Below are 24,824 nucleotides of genomic sequence, written 5' to 3' on the forward strand. Positions count from 1 at the left end.
CATTGGAGACCAGTGCACATGGGCAGGACCTCCTGCCCAGCATAGCCTCTAGGTTCGTGGCATCCTCCTGGCAGAATCTGCCCTGACTCCAATAGCTGTGGGTGTCAGAGACCACGGATTCTAAAGCGTGCAGGTCCTTAGTGAAAGCCTGGGTGGCATGAGATTCTAGGCAACCATGTGCTTCAGTAAGTCAAGGTGACCTTTGCACAGAGAGGCTAGTGAGCCTCTCTAGTTTCTTGGAATGAAGTTTTTGGAAAAAGCAGCAGTGAATGGGTGGGGAGATCTATGGGGCTACCTGAGGGGGCCTACAGGGACAGCCAGGGGAATGAGGCATGGGATCTCTGCAGAGGGGCAGGGGGGCTCCTGAGGTGAAGCGGTGGCAGGGGCCAGGAGAAGGGGAAGCAGAGAGTGAGAGCCTGGACTCAGCCACGTTGGGCTTGCCATCCCTCCTGCCATTCACCAGCGGTGTGACCTCCAGCAACTGTTTATCCTCCTTGGGTCTCATCTGCTCACCTTTCAAAAAGAGCTGATGGCAATCCTAGAACACCAGTTGCACAGGGTTTAGTGAAGCTTGAATGCCTGGAAGATGAAGAAGATGTAACCCCTGAGAAAAACAATGATTTTAAACTGAGAAAATCAAAAGCCAGCCAAAAAACAAACAAACAAAAAAAGCCAGGGCTTCCCTGGTGGCGCAGTGGTTGAGAGTCCACCTGCCGATGCAGGGGACACGGGTTCGTGTTCCCCGGTCCGGGAGGATCCCACATGCCGCGGAGTGGCTGGGCCCGTGAGCCACGGCCGCGTCCGGAGCCTGTGCTCTGCAATGGGAGAGGCCCATGTACCGCAAAAAAAAAAAAAAAAAAAAAAAAAAAAGCCAGCCAAGATTTATGGTAGAGAATTATTTGAAATAATGAAAAAAATTTAGGATGACAGAAATCAAAGACTAGGACCAATGAGATGACAACTTTAAAATGTAAATGTGTATATATAATACAAAGTTGCAATCAGCCAATGCAAAGTGAAAATGAAAAACCAGGAAATCGGGCTTAAAATTACCCTTAATGAGAGATGAAAGTTAAGAGGTTTAAAATGATGATGAAATAAAGTGACAAAATGAATGTGATTTAAGATTGAAGATCAAAGCCTAAAGTCTGAGATTAAAAGATTAAACCTAGGAAAGGTAAAGATGTAAGAGTTTAAGAAGATGCAGACAACCACCCATGAGATAGAGAGATTTTCAAGAGGACGGGACCCTGGATGAAGAAGTGACTTCGAGAACGAAGACGGTGCTGTTTACCTTCTAAACAAGAAGTAAACTTGAAAGAGGACTAAGAGAAAAACCATTTTAAAGGAAACAAGAGCAAAAAAGCTTGGAGAAGTTTACAGATACAGAAAATAAACTCAGATCACAAGTAAATGAGGACAATTAAGAGACCCATAAAGGGCTATATTTTTTAGAATGGAGGGCAAACCTGGGAATGTTTGGAGTTCAAGGAAGATGGCCAAGTGGAAAGCAAGGCTGAAGATTTAGGTGTGTGTGTCGGGTGGGGACAGATCCGTCTGACAACGGTTTATTGAGCATCTACTCTGTGTCAGGCACTGGGCTAATTGTGAGGGATATGGAGTGAGCCCCACACGGTGCTTGCCCCTGGAAGAGACAGGTGGTACACAAGTTCAGACTGTGGTCTGTGCCATGAGGGGGTGGGGAGCGTGCAGGGCGAGAAAAACGTGGGTTATGTGTGTGTGTGTGTCTTGCCACTTGGAATGGTTTCTCTGAGGCTGTGGGGTTTGAGCCAGGATCTGAGGGCTGAGCTGTGAGAAAGGGGACGGGGTACCTGGGGGAGGTCCACGCAGGACTGAGAAATGAAGGATAGAAAGTGACAAACGTAATGAAGTCCAGAGATGCGCACTTAGCTAGGGGCATAATGAAGAGGTTCCTGGTAAATTTCGGGCTCAAGGCTTCTGGGAAATTAGAGGCAAAGTTGTCTGTGTGGGTCAGAGGGGAGGGTGGTCACTGTGACTGGGAGAAGGAGGCTGTAAGGGGCATCTAGATGGGCGTTGGGGCAGCCCTGGAGGCAGCAGGTCCTTCCCTCTGCTGGGACACCCGAGCGAAAGAGCAGAAAACTTTGCCCAAGTTTCCAGAGAAGACTCTAGAACTCGGTCTCCTGGTTATTTGCTCTATCCCATATTGTCTCCTAAATTTACACTGGGCCCCACACTTCTGTCTTAAGACATTTTTCAGCCACTCCTGGGGTGTAGGAGGGGGACCAGAAAAAGTACCCAGAGTTGGGGTTGGCAAGGGGGACATGAAGAAAACGTTTAGGACAGAGATTCTAGGTCTAGGAGGCATCTCCATGGAGGGGGTAGAGCCTAGAGTTAGGAGGGGGTACATCAAGACCCGAGGTCCTGGGCTTCCCTGGTGGCGCAGTGGTTGAGAGTCTGCCTGCCGATTCAAGGAACACGGGTTCGTGCCCCGGTCCGGGAAGATCCCGCATGCCGCGGAGCGGCTGGGCCCGTGAGCCATGGCCGCTGAGCCTGCGCGTCCAGAGCCTCTGCTCTGCAACGGGAGAGGCCACAACAGTGAGAGGCCCGTGTACCGCAAAAACAAAAACAAGACCCGAGGTCCTGCAGGGTGGGGAGGCCACCGTGATGGGAGGAGGGAGATGGGTCAGGTCCTGGTCTGCAGGGTCCTGGTGATGGAATGAATATCAACCCCCAGCTGGCCTCGGTCCCAGATAGATACTCACATAGAGCCCGGAAGCAAGACTCGGAGCCCACAGGGGTGGAGAGCTCTAGGGTCACGCACTGGGACATCTGGGTCCCCATCTGGTTCTGGCTTGTGAACGTGGCCATGTGCCTTCTGGGCCTCAGTCTCCCCTTCCGCAGCCATCCACGGTGGATTGATACGCAGTGGTGAGGTGGCCGAGGGTGACACCTGCTGGTGAGTGGGAAGCATCACAGGCTTGGCTTGCCAGATGGGTTCCCGTGGATCCAGGGCTGTGTATTTCACCCACCCTCCAGCTTCACCCCCAGTTCCCTCAGGAGGAGATGGCCAAGACCTCCCAACTGACCTAGCTGGTCTGACTGATGTTTCCCCAGGAAGTCGGAGTAAAGAAGGGAAGTGGGACAAGAGAAATCCCGGTTCCTGAGACCAGCACCCCCCAGGAGACAGACCCTGTGTTGGGGGGAGGGGATGTCACAACAATCCCATAAGATGTATCCCACTATCCCTGCCATACTGGAGATGGAAAAACAGAGGCTCGGGGAGGTTTAGGGGTCTGGTGCAGGTCATAAACCTGGTAAGTGGCTGAGCTGGAATACAAGATCAGACTGTCCAGTTCTTAAGCCTGCTCAGGTTCTTGGCAATTTTTTTCTCTGAAATTAGCTGAACAAATAAAAAAGTTCACACATCACTGCTTAACAAAGATTACCAATACAGTCTGGTGTTAATATGAACAAGTCACACTCCTCCCACAATCTTACTGGTACACATGTGGAAACATGGCAATTATCATAATGTAAAATTCCTTTTCTTTTTTAAAAAGTAACTTACTGAGGTGAAAATTATATCACATAAAATTAATCATTTTAAATGATTAAATGATCACTTAGTGGCATTCAGTATTTTCATGACGTTATACAACCAACACTTTTTAAAAAATATATTTATTTATTTATTTGGCCATGTTGGGTCTTAGCTGTGGCACGTAGGATCTTCGTTGCTGGCACGTGGGATCTTCGTTGGGGCATGTGGGAATCTTTTGCTGTGGCACGCGGGCTCTAGAGTGCGCGGGCTCAGTAGTTATGGACAAGTTTCCATAAAAGAAATGGACAAGCTTCCCCCTCACCAGACCCCACTGCATGTGTGCCAGGCCCTGCCCCCCAGGGTATGAGACCTTCCCCTTCTTTCTTTTTTCATTATATTTAACCTTGTCTTTATTGTAAAAATTAATAGACTTTTTAAAAAAGATGTTGCTTTAAAAAAATATTTGGCTGCGTCGGGTCTTAGTTGTGGCACGCGGGATCTTCACGGCAGCGCGTGGACTTCTCTCTAGTTGCAGCGCGAGGGCTCAGTAGTTGTGGCGTGTGGGCTTAGTTGCCCTGCAGCATGTGGGATCTTAGTTCCCCGACCAGGGATCAAACCCACGTCCCCTGCATTGGAAGGCGGATTCTTACGCCCTGGACCACCAGGGAAGTCCAACAACCAGCACTTCTATTTAGTTTCAAAAAATTTCCATCACACCAAAGTCAAACCCTACCTCCCTTAAGCAGTTTCTTCCCCACTGCCTCTTCCCATCAGACCTTGGCAACCAGCAATCTGCTTTCCATCTCTATGAATTTATTCTGGACATTTCATTTAAATGGAATCATAGGGTATGTGACGTTTTATGACTGGCTTCTTTTACTTAGCATCATGATTTGGAGGTTTATCCACCTGGTAGCATGTATCAGTATTTCATTCTTTTTCTTGGTGGAAAAATATTCCATTATGTGGATCGACCACATTTTGTTTATCTAGTCATAAGCTGATGGGCATTTGCGCTGTTTTCACTTTGGGGCTACTGTGAAGAATGCTGCTGTGAACATTTGTGCACAGGTTTTGGTGTGGACATTTAAAAATTTATCTTGGTATATACCTAGGAGTAAAATTGCTGGGTCATATGGTAAGTCTATGGTTAACATTCTGAGGAACTGTCAAGCTATTTTCCCACGTGGCTGCACCATTTTACAGTCCCACCAGCAATGTATGAGAATTCCAATTTCTCCACAAGCTTGTCAGCGCTTGTTACCGTCTGCCTTTTAACTGTAGCCCTCCTAGTGGGTGTGAAGTGGTATCTCACTGAAGTGGTTTTTTGGGAGGGTGGGGGTTAGTGCCGCCCCGTTACAAGATCTTAGTTCCCTGAACAGGGGTTGAACCCAGGCCACGGCAGTGAGCACAGAGTCCTAACCACTGGACTGCGAGGGAATTCCCCTCTGATTGAAGTTTTATTTATTTATTGAAGTTTTATTTATTCATTTAATTTAATTTAATTTAATTTTGGTTGCATTGGGTCTTCATTGCTGCACGCAGGCTTTCTCTAGTTGCGGTGAGCGGGGGCTACTCTTCATTGCGGTGCGTGGGCTTCTCACTGCGGTGGCTTCTCTTGTTGCAGAGCACGGGCTGTAGGCTCGCGAGCTCAGCAGTTGTGGCTCGCGGGCTCTAGAGCTCAGGCTCAGTAGTTGTGGCACACGGGCTTAGTTGCTCCTCAGCATGTGGGATCTTCCCGGACCAGGGATTGAACCTGTGTCCCCTGCATTGGCAGGCGGATTCTTAACCACTGCACCACCAGGGAAGTCCCCTCATTGAAGTTTTGATTTGCATTTCCCAATGACCAACGATGCTGAGCTTCTTTTCATGTGTTTCTTGGCCATTTGTCCATCTGCTCTGGAAAAATGTGTATTCAGATCCTTTGCCTAATTTTATTTTATTTTTAAAAATTGATTAATTAATTTATTTCTGGCTGTGTTGGGTCTTCGTTACTGCCCACAGGGCTACTCTTCATTGCAGTGCGCGGGCTTCTCATTGCAGTGGCTCTTCTTTGTTGCTGAGCACGGGCTCTAGGTGCACAGGTTTCAGTAGCTGTGGCACCCGGGCTCAGTAGTTGTGGCTCACGGGCTCTAGAGTGCAGGCTCTGCAGTTGTGGTGCACGGGCTTAGTTGCTCTGCGGCATGTGGGATCTTCCTGGACCAGGGCTCGAACCCACGTCCCCTGCATTGGCAGGTGGATTCTTAACCACTGCGCACCAGGGAAGTCCCCCTATGCCTACTTTAAATTGAGGTATTTATCTTTTTATTGTTGAGTTGAAAGAGTTCCTTATATATATTCTGGATACTAGACCCTTAGCAGGTAAATGATTTGCAAACATTTTTTCCCACCTTTGGTGGATATCCTTTGAGGCAAAAAAAGGTCTAAATTTTGATGAAATTCAATTGATCTATTTTTCTCCCCTTTGGTTGCTTGTGTTTTAGATTCTTATCTCAGTGGCTGATTCCAGGGCTGAGGCAGGAAACACACAAAATGAGTTTGGAGCGCACTGCAGAGAGTATGGAAGTGCTCAAAAGACAAAAGGATGAGGGCACACCAAAGGGACAGAGGATGGGACTTCCTCAGTGGTTAAATGGTTACACCTCCACCTTCCAATGCAGGGGGCATGGGTTCGATCCCTGGTGGGGGAACTAAGATCCCACATGTCGCGAGGTGCGGGCCAAAAAAACCAAACCAAAACAAAAAGGGACAGGGGAGCCAACTGAAGGCACTCCCAATGGTCAGGGCTAGAACAACTTGAACAATAAAGTAAATAACAATCGTATTGGATAATAACCCAAAGTATGGAATAAATATCTATGAGTCCATAGCAAAATAAATACATAGATAAATAAATGGGCGAGAAGAAACAATTCTCTCTTACAGAACAATTCCAGTTAATAAATGGAGACAGAATGAGAGAACTAGAAAACCACTACTAGAATATCATAGTAATAATTACGGCAGGCAAGCTCCATGGACAGATGCAAAAATCAGTGGTGAAAGTTTAAGGAGAAATGGGACATTTGCATAATCTCAAAGTGTATCCTCCCAAATAGTTATGATTAGAAACGGAAAAGAAAGAGTAATTTGACAGTGGAGAATCCTCGTGAGACAGGCTGGGACCTGGGACCCTTTGCTGCAGTGCTGCAATGCTTGCACCTGGACACACCTCTCCTTGAGCAACAAAATACAAAGAAACTGTATGGGACTAAAGAGTAAAAGCAGGGTACTGCACCTGGACCCTGCACACAGCATCAACTAAGGGGTGGGCAAAACTCCTAAGCCAACCCTCCGGCCCGACCCCTGGACACACCCCTACTCTTACCCCATATAAGAAACAAGCTTGCCCCCCTCAGGGAGCGAGCAAGGGAACCTGTTGTTTGTTCTCACTGCCCCCTGCTGCAGCAGGGGCCCCAGGAAAGCCTCGCCCAAATTTCTTGTCTGGCCTCTAGTCAATTTCTACAGATTGGGGAAGGCCAAGAACCCTGGTCGGTGACACTAGCACACATCACCTTAACCAAGCGATCAAGGTTAACTAAGCATCATCAGTAATAACACAGATTGATTGAAATCAGGTACCCCCGATATGGTGCACCGAGAGGACACACTACCTCGGGGCTCCATCTAATCGCGAGAAAACACCAGACAAACCAAACTGGGGGACACTGTGCAACATAGCTGTTCCATGCCCTTCAAATGTGTCAAGGTCGTGAAACACCAGGCAAGTCCGCGAAACTACAGACTGGATGACGAATCCATGCCCTGTGGGATCTGGATGGGATCCCGGACCAGAAAAGGGATATTTAGAGGAAAAACTGGTGAAATCCAAATAAGGTCTGTACTTGAGGCCACAGCACCCCACCAGCGTCAGTGTTCTTATTTGGATCATCGTCCTGTGGTCGGACAAGAGGTTTACTCGAGAGGAAGCTGGTGAAGGGTGTGTAGGAATTCTATCCGCAGTTCTTCTGTATGGCTGACATTATCTCAACACTTAAAAGTTAGGAAAGTCAAGGGGACTTCCCTAGTGGTCCAGTGGTTACGTCTCTGCTCTTGCACTGCAGGGGGCCCGGGTTCGATTCCCGCTTGGGGAACTAAGGTCCTGCATGTGGCGTGGTGCAGCCCCCAAAAAACAAAAAATCGACCCGGGGTGGTGTCGAGACACCCTATGCCCAGACTGGCAGGCTCCCGCCCCCTGCCACCCATACCCCAGACCCGGCTCTGGGGGAAGCGAGCTTGCTGCCTCTAAACTGGACTGCCCAGGGGCCCACCAAGCTGGAGGTGAGGGCTCCCAGAGGCCTACAGATGGAGAAAGGACAACTTCCCTGCTAGGCTGGGAGAGTGAAGGAAACCAGCAGGCGTAGCCCATAAACTAAGGGCGTCTCACCGTCTCATTTAGACCCCACGGTGCACAAGATCAGTTTCATTTTCTCCATTTTACAGATGAAGAAACTGAGGCTCAGGGAAGCGGAGAAATGGGCCTGGCCCACAGCCAGAGGGTGGCGGGCTGGGCTGGACCCCAAGGACGTCCAGTGCCTGAGCTCTTCCCAGGGTGATGCTGTCAGGGACACCCCCCCTCAAGGGGTACAGCTCTGAAGGGCTCAAGGCCGCCCTCCAGGTCTTTGACTTTGCACATACCTCCCTGAGTCCCCAGCCCTGGGCTTCCTGCCCCCCAGGCTTTGAGCCCCTGTGAGCAGGACTCTGTGGCAGGCTGTCGTCACCACTTCACCCCTGGCGGACGGCCCCCTCACTCTCCTTCAGGTGTCCTCCTTTCATCCCGCACCTGCTGAATGCCAAGCCCCGGACAGATAAGGACTCAGGAAGCTCCTTCCATGAGATTCAAGCCCTCCTTCTCCATCTGGCCTCAGGTCGCATGCACCCTCAGCCCCGGTAAGGGCCAGAGACACCAGGCCCCTCACCCTCCCCTTCACAGTCCCTGCCTGCCCACACTTCCTTCCTCCCCGCCCCCGCCCCCAGCAACCTCTTCTTCACCGCAGCTAACACAGGGTTACGTCAACTGCTGGCCTGGGAGCCATGAGCGGGTGGGGGGCCTCTCTCTTCTCCGACCACGAGCCCCCAGCGTGGAGTTCCCACCGAAGGTTAAACTGGTCCCGGAAACGCTTTACCTCGGGGAGGGTGACCCACTCAGCATCATCGCCAGGTGGGTGACTGGGCTAACACGGTGCCTTGGGTGAAATGGAAAAAAAACCCCAATAAGTCACAGCGGTGCTTGGTAAGTCTCAGAGGAAAGGATCTTCGCAGAAGCTCTCTGAATTTCAGAATACTGGGCTGATGAGTTCTGGAAAGATAGAGACCATTTATATCGGAGGCGGCAGAAACCTAAGAATTGGCTGCTGTTTCAATCTATCCGAGATCTGCCCCGGATGGACACTGTGTTGACTGCTCTCCATCCGTCCCCACCTCCAGACCCACTGTGCACGCCCCCCCCATCCTGGCTGTGCCCCAGGAGCTGACCTCTACGGCCTCCAATAGGCTCCCCTGCCTTGGCTTCTGCTTGTGTTCAGCCAATGGGAGGGGCTGGCAAGAGCGGCGGGGGGTGGGGGGTAGTAGAGACCCTCATAGGTTTCCTTTGCCCTGTCCACACCTGTGCACACAGCCCCTCCTTAAACTCTCATTCCCCCTCGCGTGGCCCCACTGCTTCCTCCGGGACTCTGCTGATACAGTGCCTGAGAAGGAGCACAAATCTGGGTACGTTCAGCTGTTAACCTCGAGAGCCTTGTTCGGTCTCCATGGGGGCGGGGGGGAGGACCCTCAACTGCACAGCCTGCAAAATGACCATAAGGCTTGCAAAACTTTGACCATCTGATCCATAGACATCTCGCTGCAGGAGACAGGATTAGCTCACTGAAGTCTTAAGTGTTCTCCCCAAACGCATCAAACTTGTGTTAGCTGATCCATCACTATTTTGTACATACTATTTTGTATTTTCGATTGCTCCTTGTGGGCCCACTTATACCTCCAACAGATTCAAATCCAACCCCCCAGACCTCTCTGGCAACCTTGCCTGGCCTCCGCTGCTGCCCCCCATCTCTGGTTCTCTGCCTGTTCTTGCTGAGCTCCCTCTCCTTGGACATGGCAGCCACACCAGGCCCTCTGAGGCTCTCATCAGCCATTCACACCTGAGTTAAGAATTAGCTGGCAGTCCACCAGGAACAGGATCAAGACACACTCCTCGCACCAGGGTGCCAGTGAGCTGAGAGAGGATGGGGGAGCCCAGGGAACCCACAGAGAGAAGCAGAAACTGCAGGGGTCCTGGACCTCAGTCACAAGCTTTATTGTCTCGAGCACGGACTCGCCACTTCAACAATTCCACTTTGGGGAAGGGAAGGGTGCGGGAGGACCTGGGGAGGGGGCGTGGCTGAGCGCACACTGGGCAGGCGCAGATGCTCACAGGGAAAGCACTCGCCACCCGCCAGCCCGCCCCGGGGGCTCAGCCCCTCCCGGTGTGGGCTTTTGGCTGTTAGTAGACTAATCTCCAGTGGGCAGGGCGGCTGCCTGACTGCTGGAAAGAGTAGAATTTGACTCTGGGTTAAGTCACTACAGCATTGCTCCTAGACCGTTGTTAATAAAACCGCATGCAAGAGCTACCGAAAGCCAACGGGGAGAGGGGAGGGGGCCGATGGGACTAACTGGCCATCCCCAGGATGGGCTGCTTTGGGGCAGGGACATGAACACCACCCACCTGTACCCAGGAGCACTCAGAGGCTACCTGGGCTGCTCCCAGGGCACCAACTGCATACCTGTCCTGGTGCAATTCAGGAACACCGTGATGGGCCATCAGATGCCCCCCTCTAGCCCCTAGTGGGAGAGGCCCCTGTGAGCACTCTCCCTGAGCTGCGGGAGGAGGGGCAGGCCCTCCACAGAGACGCTGCAGGGTACAAGGCAGTCACCCATGGGCCCTCCAGCTCTAAGAGTGGGGGCTTTGGGCAGACGCTGTCTTTTCCCACCACGCATGAGGCTGGAGTAACTTGGCAGGGCTTGAGGGGAAGCGGGGGAGGCAGGGAGATTTTTCTTGTCCCAATCATCCTTGGGCTCTTTTCTTGGCTACAGAAGACAGGGCTTAGAAAGCCCAAGGCAGATGCCTTGTACCACCGAAAGGGGGCTGTTGGGTCGTGTGTTCCTGTGCATGTGTGGCCACGCCCCCCTGAAGGCTCACCCACGTGCACCTGGCTGTGTGTGTGCACGGTGAGGTCGCAGGAGCATTTGCAGTGTGTGTGGTCACGGCCCTGCCAGGCCTGGGGCTGGGGCCTGGAACCCGAGGGTGAGCGTCCACATGGTCTGAGTGTGGCTGACTGCAAAAGTCCCACCTACATGGCACGTGTGCACGCATGACCCCTCTGAGTGTGTGTGTGCCAAGGGTCAGTGGGTGTGTATGTCGGGGTCTGCATGGGTGAGTCTGCAGGTGGCAGGCCCGGTTTCGGAACATCAAGTCAACCCAGGGGACAGCATATTACTGACCAATCAAAACATACCCAGAGCCCTAGTCCTGGGCCCCCCTGGGACCGCCCTGCCCCAGCTCCAAGCCAGGTCACTGGGGGTAGGGGGTGCAGGAAGGAGAGGGGCTTCCAGACTTTCCTAATACCGTGGCTCCCGGCCTTGGTGACTACCCTCCGGCCAGCAGCTCGGAGCCGTGTGTGCGTTGGGGTCAGGGTGGGAACGAAGGGCCTTGCCTCCCAAGCACTTTGAACCTGGGGCCTCACTGGGCAGACGGGCTGAAGGGAGCTTGTACCACTGCATGAAAGAGGCTCAGTATGCGGGGACAAGAAGCCCTGGGGACTGCCTTGGCCTGGAAGCAGCTGCAGAAAAGGGGGTCCCCCACTGGCTCCTAAGGAAGGAGAAGCTGGAGCCCTCCTCTGGCCCCTTCCCGGAACAATGGCTCTGGGGTCTGAGAGGGACCCAGGAGAAGGGGAAGAAAGGGAGGGCAGGGATGTGCCCAGAGGGCCACGATGGTCCTCAGGGCAGCTCCTTCTGGGCAGGGGGCCTGGCCAGATCACCTCGGCCTCCCCAAACCAACTCCAGAAACCGCCGGGGTGTCCAGGGTGTCCAGGGCGTCCAGGCTCAAGGTCCCGGGGGCCAGGCCGGGGCTGTACCGCCTTCTGTGGAAGGTTGCGCTTGAGGAAGCCTCCTGGTCCGGCAGGGGGGTCGGGGTAGGGGATTGTCCGCGGCGGTGGGTACGTTATTGTTACACTGTTCTCTTCTCCAAAGCGACAGTCCTGGCCCCTGCCTGGAGGTGGCGCCGCTGGGGCAGGCTGGAGGGGCTCTGGTGTGGACCGGGCAGCTCCACAGTGTCCCTCAGGGTCAGTGCTTGTCCTGGAGAGAGAATGGGCTTGGTCAGCAAGTGTCTCAGTGGGCATAGGGACAAGCGGCAGAGGGGGTGGGGTGGGGCTGGGGGAGGAGACCCACCTGGGCCAGGTAAAGGGAATAGCATGTGCAAAGGCCCTGAGGCAGGAGCAGTCTCTTCGCTGTGTGTTTGGTGAGACAGGAGGCCGGGTGGGAGCAGTTTATGAGAATTGAGGGGAAGAGGCGAGAGCAGGTGGGTTTTACAGACAGCTCTGAGGGCCTGCACGGAGGCTGGATCCGAGGAAAGGAAAACTGGTGCTGAGACCCCAAGCCTCAGTTTTCGCGTCTGTAAACCAGGATGACCCCCGTGTGCCTTGCAGGACAAAGCCGCACAAGGTCTGGACATCAACTCCCAGGGTGCCTGGTACAGGCAGCTGCTCTGCAGACACAACCCCACCACGTCCCACTACAGCTCCGTGCCTCCACCCTGCTCTCAGGTCCTGCGCAGGGTCCCCTCCTCCCCGCGCCCATCTCTCTCTCTGCTTCTCACTCACAGGGCCAGGCCCTCGGCAGATGCTGTGGCCAAGGTTCTCCTGTCTCTACGTGAGCGCCTGCGGCCGTGGTCCCACTGGCCAAGCTGGAAGGACTGAGCCTTCCTTCCTGTGCTCCAGCCTCACTGGCCCAAAGGTCACACAGCGAGCCAGGGACAGAGCCTAATCGGGCTAGCACCTGGGCCCCAGGTGGGCTCTCTAACACTGTGGGTGAATGCCAGTGGCTAACTGTGGGGTGGAGGCCACCAGGCACCCTCTTAAAACACAACACAGCAAAGACATTCCCAGCAAGGGAGTCAGGTCCATGAAGTTTTAGGAAACAAATTTTCCACCCACAATTTTATAAAACATAGACTTTACAAAGACTGCTTAAGGAAGAGAGAAAATATTCAGTAAAAAAAGCAAGAGGTGAAATTGAATACAGAGCACACTACCTACTCCATTAAAATAATTTAGGGAATTCCCTGGCGGTACAGTTGTTAGGACTCCACGCTTCCTCTGCAGGGGGCCCAGGTTTGATCCCTGGTGGAGGAACTAAGATCCCACAAGCTGTGCAGCGTGTCCAAAAAAATAATAATAATACAATACAGTATAGTAATTTATACGTTACTTTGCAACCATCACAGTAAAGACCGGCTCAGGCAAGATTCATGAATGGATGACGAATCCAGGGGACATCTGGGTGAGGAACAGAGGATTCACAACGTCTTCCAGGGTCTCCACCGAATGCTCGTTAGGAAATAACCAGCAACTATACAGCGGAGGAGTCAGACAACACCTTGACCAGGTGATCAAGATTCACTCAGGAATGAAGGGCAGATGGACATCACACACCGCAGTCGTGATGCCCGGAGGAGAACGTGGCACTGACTGTGTATTCCAGCCTCAGTTGTAGAACCTGGCTCCGAGCAGCAGGAGCCATGGGACAAACCCCAAAGGAGGAATCTTCTATTAAAAAAGGAGGGAGGACTGTATTTCAAAAAACGTCAATGTCGGGACTTCCCTGGTGGCACAGTGGTTAAGATTCCGCCTGCCAATGCAGGGGACACGGGTTTGAGCCCTGGTCTGGGAAGATCCCACATGCCGTGGAGCAACTACGCCCATGTGCCACAACTACTGGCGCTGCACTCTAGAGCCCGCGAGCCACAACTACTGAGCCTGTGCGCCTAGAGCCCATGCTCCGCAACAAGAGAAGCCACCGCAGTGAGAAGCCCGTGCACCGCAACAAAGAGTAGCCCCCGCTCACTGCAACTAGAGAAGGCTTGCGCGCAGCAACGATGACCCAACGCAGCCAATAAATAAATAAATAAATAAATAAATATCAATGTCATAAAAATCAAAGTGAAGCTGAGGAAATGTTCTAGATTCAAGCAGACTAAAGAGACATAACAAGTAAATGCAATGAGCTGACTCAACCTTAGACTGGATCCTGTACTGAGGGGGAAAGAGCTTTGAAGGCACTCCCGGGTCAAGTGAAGAAATCGGGTATGGAGAGTGATTGGATATAAATCTCGTATCAGCATTACATTTGCTGAGATTTTTTTTTTTAATTTTAAAAAAATATTTATTTGGTTGCGCAGGGTCTTAGTTGTGGCAGGTGGGCTCCCTAGTTGTAGCTCTCAGCTCCTTAGTTGTGGCACGTGGGCTCCTTTTAGTTGCGGCAGGTGGGCTCCTTAGTTGTGGCACATGGACTCCTTCATTGTGGCAGGCAGGCTCCTTAGTTGTGGTTCACCAGCTCCTTAGTTGTGGCATGCAAACTCTTAGTTGTGGCATGCATGTGGGATCTAGTTCCCTGGCCAGAGATCAAACCCAGGCCCCCTGCATTGGGAGCGTGGAGTCTTAACCACTGCGCCACCAGGGAAGTCGCTGAGATTGTGAATTGTACTGTGTTTATGTAAAATCATGCCCTTTTTCTCAGGAATACGGACTGAAGTATTAAGGACCATGACACATGCAATTATACTCAAATGGTTCAGAAGAATACTCCATGCATATAACACACACATCTACACATAGAGAACAAAAGAGAAAGCAAATGGGGCAAAAGATTAACAACATGTTATGTTGGGGGAAAGGAGAGCTGATGCTCTAGGTGCTAATTTTATTCTTGCCACTTTTTTGTCTGCTTGAAATTATTTCCAAATAAAAAGTTAATGTCTAAGTGTCAACCATACTTCAATAAATTTTTTTTAAAAGTTAAAGTGCACACACATCTGCAGACACATACATATACATATAACAATTATTTGCAGGAGTTCTGTTCTACAGAATCACACAGATGCGGAATCAGCAAATACTGAACCATTGCTCCCGGTGGAAATACAAAGTTCCTGCAGACCTCTGGTCTGACATTTTCGTTGATTGATCAATATGTAACCATGTTTCATGTGTGCTTCTGTTTAAAGACACCTCACTGAATATATATTGTTGACTCATTGATAATGAACTCAAGGACAGCAGCGCCGTAGCTCATGCCTGAATGAAGCTTCTCTAAAGTACTTTCTGGAAGGCACATTGCAGCCTTCTTGCACTTAGGAACACTAGACAGCTCTTCAGCAAGACACTTGGGGACCATTTTAAACGGCAGAAATCACCAAGAAAAAAAGCATGAAAATGTGAAAAACATGTCACTAAATAGACCGTGAAAAGGACACTTGTTTGCAGAATGAGCTAAACAAGAAGGCAGCACGGTGTTTTGTATGAGCTCAGCTGGGAACGTGCATGTCCGGTGATTAAATTTTTTCTCCACTCTGCACGGGTGTCCACGAATGACCAGGAAAGTGCTATGAGTATTGATTTTAGGGTTACAAATAAATGTTACCAAGTAGGTAAGTCTGCAAATACGGAATAGTGAGGATTGACTGTACACCCATACACATACACACGTGTACATGCTTAGCAAAGTTCAGGAAGGACATCACTTTAAAATGTTAACCTTGGTCATCTCTGGGTAGAAGGGCTACGGGTAAGTAATTTTTTTTTGGCTTCGCTGCGTGTCTTGTGGGATCTCAGTTCCCCAAGCAGGGATTAAACCCAGGCCCATGGCAGTGAAAGCACGGAGTCCTAACCACTGGACTGCCAGGGAACTCCCAGTATTTTCTTCTTTATATATTTTTAATTTTTTTCCCCAAAAGTTGCCCAGTAGGCATGTATTACTTTATAATAAAAGGTTTTCTTTTTTTTTTTTTGAAAGAGAAACAAGGTTAAAAGAGCAGGATGGTAACTGAATCAAGTTTGACTACATTCTGTGAGCGACCCTATTGTAAAGCCTCTTGCACGATGTATCTGTGTATTTTTGGTGGCTTTTCAAAGTTTTTCTCCAGAGAGGTCGGCCTGCACGGGAGGGCCGTGGGAGTGGCAGAGTATCTCCCCGGGGCCAGGGTGCCCCTTACCTCTTGTTTGTGGGCCTTGTCTTGCTGATGGATGCCATTTGCAGAACCGGAATTGCCGGTGGCCTGTAAGAGTCGAGGGCAAGATGCTGAGCAAGGTTCACCAGGCAGCATTTCCTGGCTTGTCCACTAGATGGCGAGGTTTTCCCAACAGGACCATCTCAGGATCCAAACTCTGAGCAGAACCCATCAGAATAGGGGTCCCAGGACACACCCCAGGAAACACAGGCTCTCAGGGCATCTCCGCCCTTAGTCTGAGCTCCTCGGGATAAAGCCATGTACCCCTTGTGCTGGGACTCCCAGGGCGCAGGGCGGAGTCTCTCCCCTCAGGACCTGGCTGAGACCCAGCTCACCTGGGACTTTTCGGGGCAGCCCCTCATCGCCTCCATGAGCCTCTCCACCTGCTGAGCCTGGTCCAGCGCGTCCCGCAGGGCATCCTCTGTGCTCATCAGCTGGTGCTGCAGCCGCAGGAGCTCCGGTGACGAGCACGAGGACGGCTCAATGAGGGAGTAGCGCCTCTGATCCGACAGGGACTTCTCTTTGTCCTGGAAGCAGTAGGAGAGGAAGAGTGTGTGCATGCGTGTATGTGTTGCAGGAGGGTGGTCTCTCCTTTAGGCCGGAACCTCATGTGTCCCGCCTCATCTCTGGGTCAGGCCTGAGAATCACCAGGCCTCCCTCACCTAAGGGTTCTCTCTGAAGCATCTTCCTTGGCCCCCGCCCTGAATTCCCAGGCTCTGTCAGATGCTCCACATTCTTCAGGTCCCAAAACCCAGGACCCCTCCTCCCCCTCTTTCCTTCTTGCACACCCCCGCCTCCCTCCACACTGTTTATGTGGGTCCCTCCTCTTCACCTCTAGACCTACAGCCTCATTCCCGAACCTCTCCTCAGAACCCTCCCCTGCCCCAACAGGACATGCCTTCCCCTCCCTTCCAAGTGCTCTGCAGCTGACCCCGCCCACCGTGGTACCTGGAGATGCACCTGCCTTGTGGGCAGACCAGCCTCCTCACTCCCACACGAAGCTTCCCTGCACTGCCCTCCCTGGGCCGGTGCTTCCAGGGTCCTTCTGCTCTGCTCTGACCCTCTACCCAAACCTCCCCCTCCACCCAAACCTTCCTCGTTCCGGAGGTTTTCTAACCACGAAGCCCGTGCGTAGTTCTCCCAAGGGGGCAGCTCCGTGGCACTGAGGACAGTGCAGGGGGACATGGGAGAGGCTCTCCTAGGGTAAGGGGCAGCCAGTCACGTGTAAATTTGACCAGCTTGTGGCCCACGGAGACAGTCAGCGCGGCTCTGCCCCCTCCACGCGGCTCTGGGAAAGCCTTGGAATCAGAGCTCCCAAATCCACACCAGCCTCGGGGCCTTGGCTTCTGAGTTACGCCCAGGCTCACAGCACCACGAGGACCACGTGTAACCAACCCCCTGCTGGCCAGACCTGCCAGGACTGAAAGGCCACAGGGCGGCTGGGCCTGGTGGTCCCCACACACACAGTTGGGTGCAGCCAGAGTGATACCCTTCTTGCTTAACCCTGTAGGCCCAGGGCTGCTTCCATGGCTGCAGGACCCTCTTCTCCTTCCATCTCCTCCAGCGTGGCTGAGCCTGTGTGGCTGGGTGGGAGGGCAGCGAGGGGCTTTGGAGCAGCTTCCCCTGACAGCAATCCTGTCCTCCCAGACCCTATCTTGTCAACGCTCTGGAGTTGACCAGGCCCAGGAACCGGCCACAGGCTCGTCCTGAAGGTTGACCACAGGGGGATGGAGTGGGATGGTTCCGTCCTGTGCTACCAGCATCACTCGCCTACCGTACCCCCACCTCTGGAGACTCTGCCCAGTCAGGCCCCTGTTCCCCTCTCCTTCCTGAGGTGGATGCGTGAATCGCCACTGTTGGACCCTGAACAAGGAGCTGGTTTCTGGTTGATTACTTCTCTGGATGGTGAGCTCACCAGCTGCCGGTAGCCCATCCCACCTCTGGACTGGTGAGATTCTTAGGAAGTCTTCCTCTGCACTGCATCACCCAGACGGACACACAGCCGACCACAATATCTACAAAAGGGGCCGCCCACGGCCCCTCACTAGGTACCTCGCTGACCCTGCCTGTGGTTCTAGGGGATTTTGAACGCTCCCTGTGACTTGGCTATCCCTGGGGTGGCTCCAGGAGGTCACCAGTCTCCATGGCTGACAGCAGATAGCCCCAGCCCCTCCCTGGTGTCTGCCATCCCGAGGCCGCCCCCTTCCCCACGTACCAGCCCGGTCAGCTGTTCCCGCAGGCCCCGGATGTCATCCTTGAGTTTCTGCTCCTTGATCCGCCACTCGGCCTTGTGGACCTCGCGGCTCAGGTCCCTCTCAGGCCCTGGGGAGTGGCGATTGGCCTCCAGAAGCAACACACGCAGTTCGTTCAGGCTCCTGGAGGGGGCGGGGGGCGCACAGAACACCTGCACTCAGATGGGCCCCTCCCCTCCCGTGCTCCACAATTTGCCAAGTGCCTGGAGACTGGCCACCCTGAAGGGGGACGCTGGCTACTAAGACAGCATCTGTGCCAGGAGGGGCCAGAGACGAAATACAAGGCCCGAAACCATCCAACCACAACCCGAGAGGGGCCAGGATTCGGGGATGGTACGGTCAAGAGGACTTAGCCTTTCTTAGGATGATTTTGAAGTTTTTTTTAAAAAAGAGAATATTTGGAAGTTTGGGATTAGCAGATGCAAACTATTATATAGAGAATAGATAAACAACAAGGTCCTACTGCAGAGCACAGGGAACTATATTCAATATCCTGTGATAAACCATAATGGAAAAGAATATGAAAAAGAATGTATATGCATGTATAACTGAATCACTTTGCTGTACAGCAGAAACTAACACAACATTGTAAATCAACTATACTTCCATAGAATAAATTTTAAAAAGAGAATATAGTATTTGTTTAATTAAAAACTAAATAATAGAGAAGTAGAAATATAATGTACATATGAAACTTATATAATGTTATAAATCAATGTTATCTCAAATTAAAAAATAATAATAAAGTTAAATTAAAAAAACATTTATCCAAGAGAGCTAGCTCATGTGGCAAGACATTTTAAATGCCTGATGTCAAATAAGTTTTATTTCCTATGTCAACTCTTAATCAACTGGCAGTAGCTACCTGGAGTACTGTGGTCAGAATGATTCTGGGCTTTGCAGAAAAAGAGTGCAGTGATCAAGTAGCAATGTCTTCCATGGGCACAGCACGGGAGAAAAGGACACACACCTTCTAAGCTCTTTCCCTTGCTTGCATCTACTATAGAGGAGGGGAAAACTCCCTCTCTAGGTGGCCATGGGTAGTTGAGAACAAAGTGGAAGTCTGCTGGCACTGACCCTTTCCCTTTCCTCCTTCTTCCTGCTAGGAATGATGGCTCCTGATGGCTGGAGCTTCAGCAGCCACCTTGCAACCACGAGGGAGAGTCTAGCAGAACCCAAGAGAACAAAGGTGTTGGCACTGATATCTTGAGCCACTGAACCAAATGCCAGCTACAGCTACCTCCAGATTTCTTGTTATGTGAGGAAAATAAATCTCTACTTGTTTAATCTGCTGATCTCCCACTCCCATCCTAAGTACCACAGAAGCATGGAGGAGCTCACAGTGGCCTACATCAACCAAGAAGAGCTTCAAGGAAGAGGTGGTGGGAATCCTCAATAATTTTTAAGAGTTTCAAGGAGTCCCTGGGCCCAGGATGCTTGGGAACCACTAAGCTTTCCTATAAGCTCTGCTTGGAGAACTGTGTTAAGAAGGATTCTGAGGCTTCATCGGAGCTTAGCAGTGCACAGTATGGTGATCATCGGTGATGCCAGCCATCTGTCCACCGGGTCTATCCCTGCCCCGCCTCGGGAGAAGACTGGCTAATATTAACTGGGTGGAGTGAGGGTCAGGCAGGTCTGAACACACAGCCCACGGCTGACTCACCGCTCCTTCCTGAGCAGCTCCTGGCTGATGAGAACCAGCTGGCCCGAGGCATCATGGGTCTTCCGGGACATGGCCTCCAGCTCCACCTCCAAGCGCCGCTTGTCCTTCTGGAGGGCGTCCACCTTCTTCTCTCCCGACCTGCACTTGCTCTCCAGTGCTAAGGGCCAGCCGGCAGGGTAAGGAGGGAGAGCGCTGGGATCACCGTGGGAATCTATCCCACCTGGGGGCCAAGGCCCGGGCAGGGAGCAGGTTTCCCAGGGGTCACAGGGACACACTTCACTGAGTGGGCCTCTCTCGTCCTGTAGGGCCAGGCAGCGAGGGGCCGAGAAGAGCTACTACGAAAAGCAGACCAAAGCTCCCACACAGTAGCCAGGCCCTCTGGTGTCAGGAAAGCAGTCCACCCTTCCCGAGACAGGGCCCGGGTATTTACACTGTTGCCTGGACAAGGAAAAGCTAAAACTTCACCTTGGCCCCGGAGGAATCTGAGGTCAACTGACCTTTGTCGGGACCAATTATGCCACGTGAACGTGATGGGAACTGGATAGGAGTGGGGGTGGGAACCATTTCCCAGGATGGGGGCCGTCTCATGGACACCACCAATGGCATTCTGGCGGACAAGAAGCAGGGCCAGTTTGTCACCCAGTCACAAATTCCAGACCCCCCCGTCTCTCCCTAGTCTCCCCTCTGGCCTCATTCTCCCTGTGCCTTGCTTTCTGCTGTGGCCAAAGACCTTCTCCCTGATTCTGAAATCCTGGTATTTCTTCTAGGGGCTGGTGCACAAATACTGTATCAAAAGGTAGAGAGACTGAAACCCAAGGGTCTTCAAGCCCAGAAAGTGAGAACTAGTGATGCAATTTCAGAACACAGAGAACACAGACCTGGCTCTGAGGAGAGAAGCTGGCTGGGGCCCCCAATTATATTATGGACCGAGTGTGAGCTACTGCTCCCCATTCACTGCTGTCCAGGTGGAAGCCCAGTGCATGTGAACTGGGCCAGGCTGCCTTCTCCTCAAGGCAGAGTGGGGGAGGGCACCCTGACGCAGTACCACCCACCCCCTGCTGGACTGGCACACGGCCCAAAGAAAGCTCCCCGCATCTGCCTTGAAGGAGGGAGACTTACCACTTACTTGGGCCCTGAGCGTCTCGGTCTGGGATGTTAAGGCTGTCACCTCTTTGTCCCTCTTGTTCAGCTTGTCCTGCAGGCCTGGAGTGAAGGGAGAGATGAGGGGTTATCAATACTCCAGGGCCAACACTGCGGTCCAGTGGGTGAGGGGCTGGCCCTTCCATCAAAACCCTAAAATGGGGCCACATTTGGCCTCAAGAGTCCAAGTTCTTCCTCATTCCAGTGGTCCCTCCGGGTAACCCACCCTGAAGAAGAGGCACCAATACTGTGTGGTCTTGGGCAACTTAACCCTCAAGAGTCTCAGCTTCCTCAGGTGAAGAATGGGGATAGTAATGGTGCCCAGGTCACTTGGCCATGTGCGTTCAATACTGGACAGCCTCAGAACAGTCATGAAAAAGATTCACGGAAAGTGCTAGAAAGGTATTAACTTTCTGTAAGTTAATGTATAAATTTGACATGATACCAATAAAAACACCAGCCAGATTGTAATTTCTGTGGAACTAGATAAACTGATTCTAAAATCGCTTGGAAAAAATAAGCAAGGCTAGCCAAGAGTCTGGCAAAAAACTTCTTCAAAGAGTTAAACACACAATTACTATATGACTTAACAATTCTGCTCCTAAGTATATACCCCAAAGAGCTGAAAACAGGTACTCAACAAGTACCTGCGCATGCAGCACTATTCACAATAGCCAAAAGGTGGAAGCAACCCAAATGCCCATCGACAGGTGAATGGATAAGCAAAATGTGGTGATGCGTACGATGCCAATATGACTCAGCTATAAACAGGAATGAAACACTGACATGTGCTATAGCACAGATGAATCTTGAATATATTATGCCTAGTGAAATAAACCAGACATAAAAGGCCACATATTGTGTGGTTCTATCTATATGAAACATCAAGAATGGGCAAATCCACAGAGACAGAAAGCAGATTAGCAGTTGTCAGCAGCTGCAGTGAGGAGAAAATAGACAGTGACTGATAATGTACATGCGGCTTCCTTTTGGAGTGATGAAAATGTTTGGGAACTAGATAGAGGAGGTGGTTGCACAACATTGTGAATGTATTAACGCCCCTGAATTGTTTGCTTTAAAATGGTTAATTTTATTTTACGTTAATTTTGTCTCGATTAAAAAAAAAAAAAAAGAATGGCTGAGAGAATTTTGGAAAAGCAGAACAGGAAGACTAGCCCTGCCAGTAACTGAAATATAAACAAAGCTTCAAAACACTGTAGAAATGGCACATGAAGAGACAGACAAGTCATTGGAAAGGAATCGAAAGTCTAGAAATAGAGCCAATTACCCGATGGAATTTAAAGATGGTAAATACGGTTAATTCAAATCAGTGGAGGCAGGAGATGAGGTTTTCAAAAATGGTACTGGCATAAGTGGGTACTCTTGGGAAAAAAAATAAAAATGGATCCTTACCTCACACCTTATAGAAGAGAGAATTCTAGATGGATCAGAGATTTAAACATAGAAAATGGAACTTAAAAGGTACTAGAGGAAACCACGGAATACATTTTAAAAATAATAAACCCAGGATCCCAAAAAGAAAAGACCTATGTTTAAAAATCTGCATGGCAACCACCACCCAAAGAAGAGTCAAAAGACAAACCACAAACGGGGCGAAAATGTTTGCAAAGTCATATATAAGTAGTTTCTAAAAATCAACAAAAAGATCAATAACCCAACAGGGAAAAAAATGGGCAAAGGATGCAAGGAGAAATGGCAATAGAGTGTCACTCACAGTAAGGGAAAGGCAAGTTGAAGCTACAGCGGGTAACATCTTTTACAGCTGAGATAGGCAAAGATCACAGAGTTTGATGAAATATTTTGTTGGTGAAGCTTGTGGGGAAACATACTTTCAACCAGAGCCGGTGGGAGTTAAAATGAGTTGAGGGCTTCCCTGGTGGCGCAGTGGTTGACAGTCCGCCTGCCGATGCAGGGGACACGGGTTCGTGCCCCGGTCCGGGAAGATCCCACATGCCACGGAGCGGCTAGGCCCGTGAGCCATGGCCGCTGAGCCTGCGTGTCCGGAGCCTGTGCTCCACAACGGGAGAGGCCACAACAGTGAGAGGCCCGCATACAGGAAAATAAAAAAAAAAAAAAATGAGTTGAGCCTTGGGAATTCCCTGGCAGTCCAGTGGTTAGGACTCTGCGCTTTCACTGCTGATGGCCCGGGTTGAGCCTGATGGAGGGCAAGGTAATTTCCTGCAGCAGGGTTTGTAACGGACAAAAACTGGAAACAACCCGTGATCCATCAGCGAAATACACGATGGTAGCTCCACACAATGGAATATTCTACACCATACAAAAGAATGTGGAGACAGGGAGCAGCCTCCAAGATACAATATTAAATGGGCAAAAAGAAGTAAGGGGCTCGAAGGAGTTCCCTCGTGGGCTAGTGGTTAGGACTCCACACTTTCACTGCCGTGGCCCGGGTTCAATCCCTGGTCAGGGAACTGAGATCCCGCAAACCGCACAGCGTGGCCAAAAAAAAGAGTGAGGGGCCCGAATAGTGTGGGAAGTGTGGCACCATCTGTGTCTGTGCTTGTATGTGCATAAAACATCTCTGGAAGAGAGACATGAGTTGGCCAACGTTGTGCCTTTGCGGAGGGAACTAGGTAGGGGACAGAGGATGCTTCACCATATGCCCTTTGAACAATCTGAAGTTTATACCTATTTTAAAAATAACGAAACCAGGTCTTCCCTGGTGGCACAGTGGTTGAGAGTCCGCCTGCCGATGCAGGGGACACGGGTTCGTGCCCCGGTCTGGGAAGATCCCACATGCTGCGGAGCGGCTGGGCCCGTGAGCCATGGCCACTGAGCCTGCGCGTCCGGAGCCTGTGCTCCGCAACGGGAGAGGCCACAACAGTGAGAGGCCCGCGTACCGCAAAAAAAAAAAAAAAAAAAAAAAAACACGAAACCAAACATACAATCAGGTTCTCAATAAACTGAGCCTCCGCCCTCCTCCCATCGTGGGTGAGTGGCTGGTGCACGCAATAGTGCTCTCACCAATCGGCAGATGATGCAAAACAAAGCGGGACCCAGCTCAGAGGCAGGACCGCCCAGCCTTTCCCCATCGCCCCGCATCTCATCCGGCCCAGCGGCCACTCACCCTCCACAGTCTCCTTCATCCTCATCTTCTCCCCTGAAATGTCGTTGGACTCAATCATCTGAAAGGAGAGCCTGGTAAGGGGGACACTCGCCTCCCCCTCTCGGCCCTCAGCCCCAGCCAGCCCACCTCTCCCCAATTCAAGGAGACTTTCAGGGGCTCGATGAAGCAGGGGGCACAGAGGTCCTTGGGCTAGCTTCCCTGACAAGAGGACCCCCTCTGCTCCCAGGGCCCCGGAAGGCTGTTTACGTAGCTTCCACGTGATCACCTCCTAACCTTTCCTTCGTGCAAACGCCTATTATATTAAACAGATGTCTCCTTCCCTGGGATGCCTACAGAGATTGGTCCTGGGACTCTGTCTCCACCATCATCCAGAGGCAAGACTCCCGGCCTTGGTTCCCATCCATAAAGCAAGAATGGACCAGCATGGGGCAGCGTGTGCTGGGTACGCACCAGGGTCGGCTCCCGGAGGGACTTCAAGAAATGCTACTTCTTTTCTAACACATCTTAAAAAAAAATAAATCCAGAAGCCAAAGAAGAAAAGATCAACCAAGGAAAAAAAAAAAATCTGCGTGGCAAACATCAGCACGCTCCTTGCTGCCTTTCGGTAGAAGTTTCTGGACTCCTGCCCAAGCTGGCTGTCCCCTGAGCCTGCAGTTTGCGATTCTGCACTGCATACCAGGGCAGCACAGAGCTGAGCAGGCAGTCACCTCCATCCACCTGCCCCTCATACTTCTGCTCATACATCCCAAGCCCTGCTTTAATCTCAGTTTGTTGCGATTAACTAAGCTTCCTAGATCTTAATTTACACACACTGCAGGGAAAATGAGGCACACACTAAAATT

General features: G+C 51.4%; 1 protein-coding gene across 7 annotated transcripts in view; it reads right to left on the reverse strand.

Annotated features, from left to right (window-relative positions):
* Positions 1-9,833: 9,833 nt before the first annotated feature.
* The window catches only part of CLIP2 (CAP-Gly domain containing linker protein 2), a 76,632-nt gene continuing 61,641 nt past the window's right edge, over positions 9,834-24,824 (reverse strand). For 5 of the 7 annotated variants that reach the window (XM_033426321.2, XM_049699851.1, XM_033426324.2 and 2 more), the window contains 7 exons: positions 23,983-24,040; positions 20,856-20,939; positions 19,737-19,893; positions 18,037-18,196; positions 16,157-16,348; positions 15,807-15,869; positions 9,834-11,893 (listed from right to left, as the gene is read on the reverse strand). In XM_033426321.2, coding sequence (XP_033282212.1) covers positions 11,882-11,893; positions 15,807-15,869; positions 16,157-16,348; positions 18,037-18,196; positions 19,737-19,893; positions 20,856-20,939; positions 23,983-24,040 — 726 coding nt within the window. In that variant the 3' untranslated portion in view covers positions 9,834-11,881. The other 2 variants (XM_033426323.2, XM_049699852.1) reach the window with 2 other exon arrangements.

Source organism: Orcinus orca, chromosome 16 (assembly GCF_937001465.1).
Source record: "Orcinus orca chromosome 16, mOrcOrc1.1, whole genome shotgun sequence".
Taxonomy (NCBI): domain Eukaryota; kingdom Metazoa; phylum Chordata; class Mammalia; order Artiodactyla; family Delphinidae; genus Orcinus; species Orcinus orca.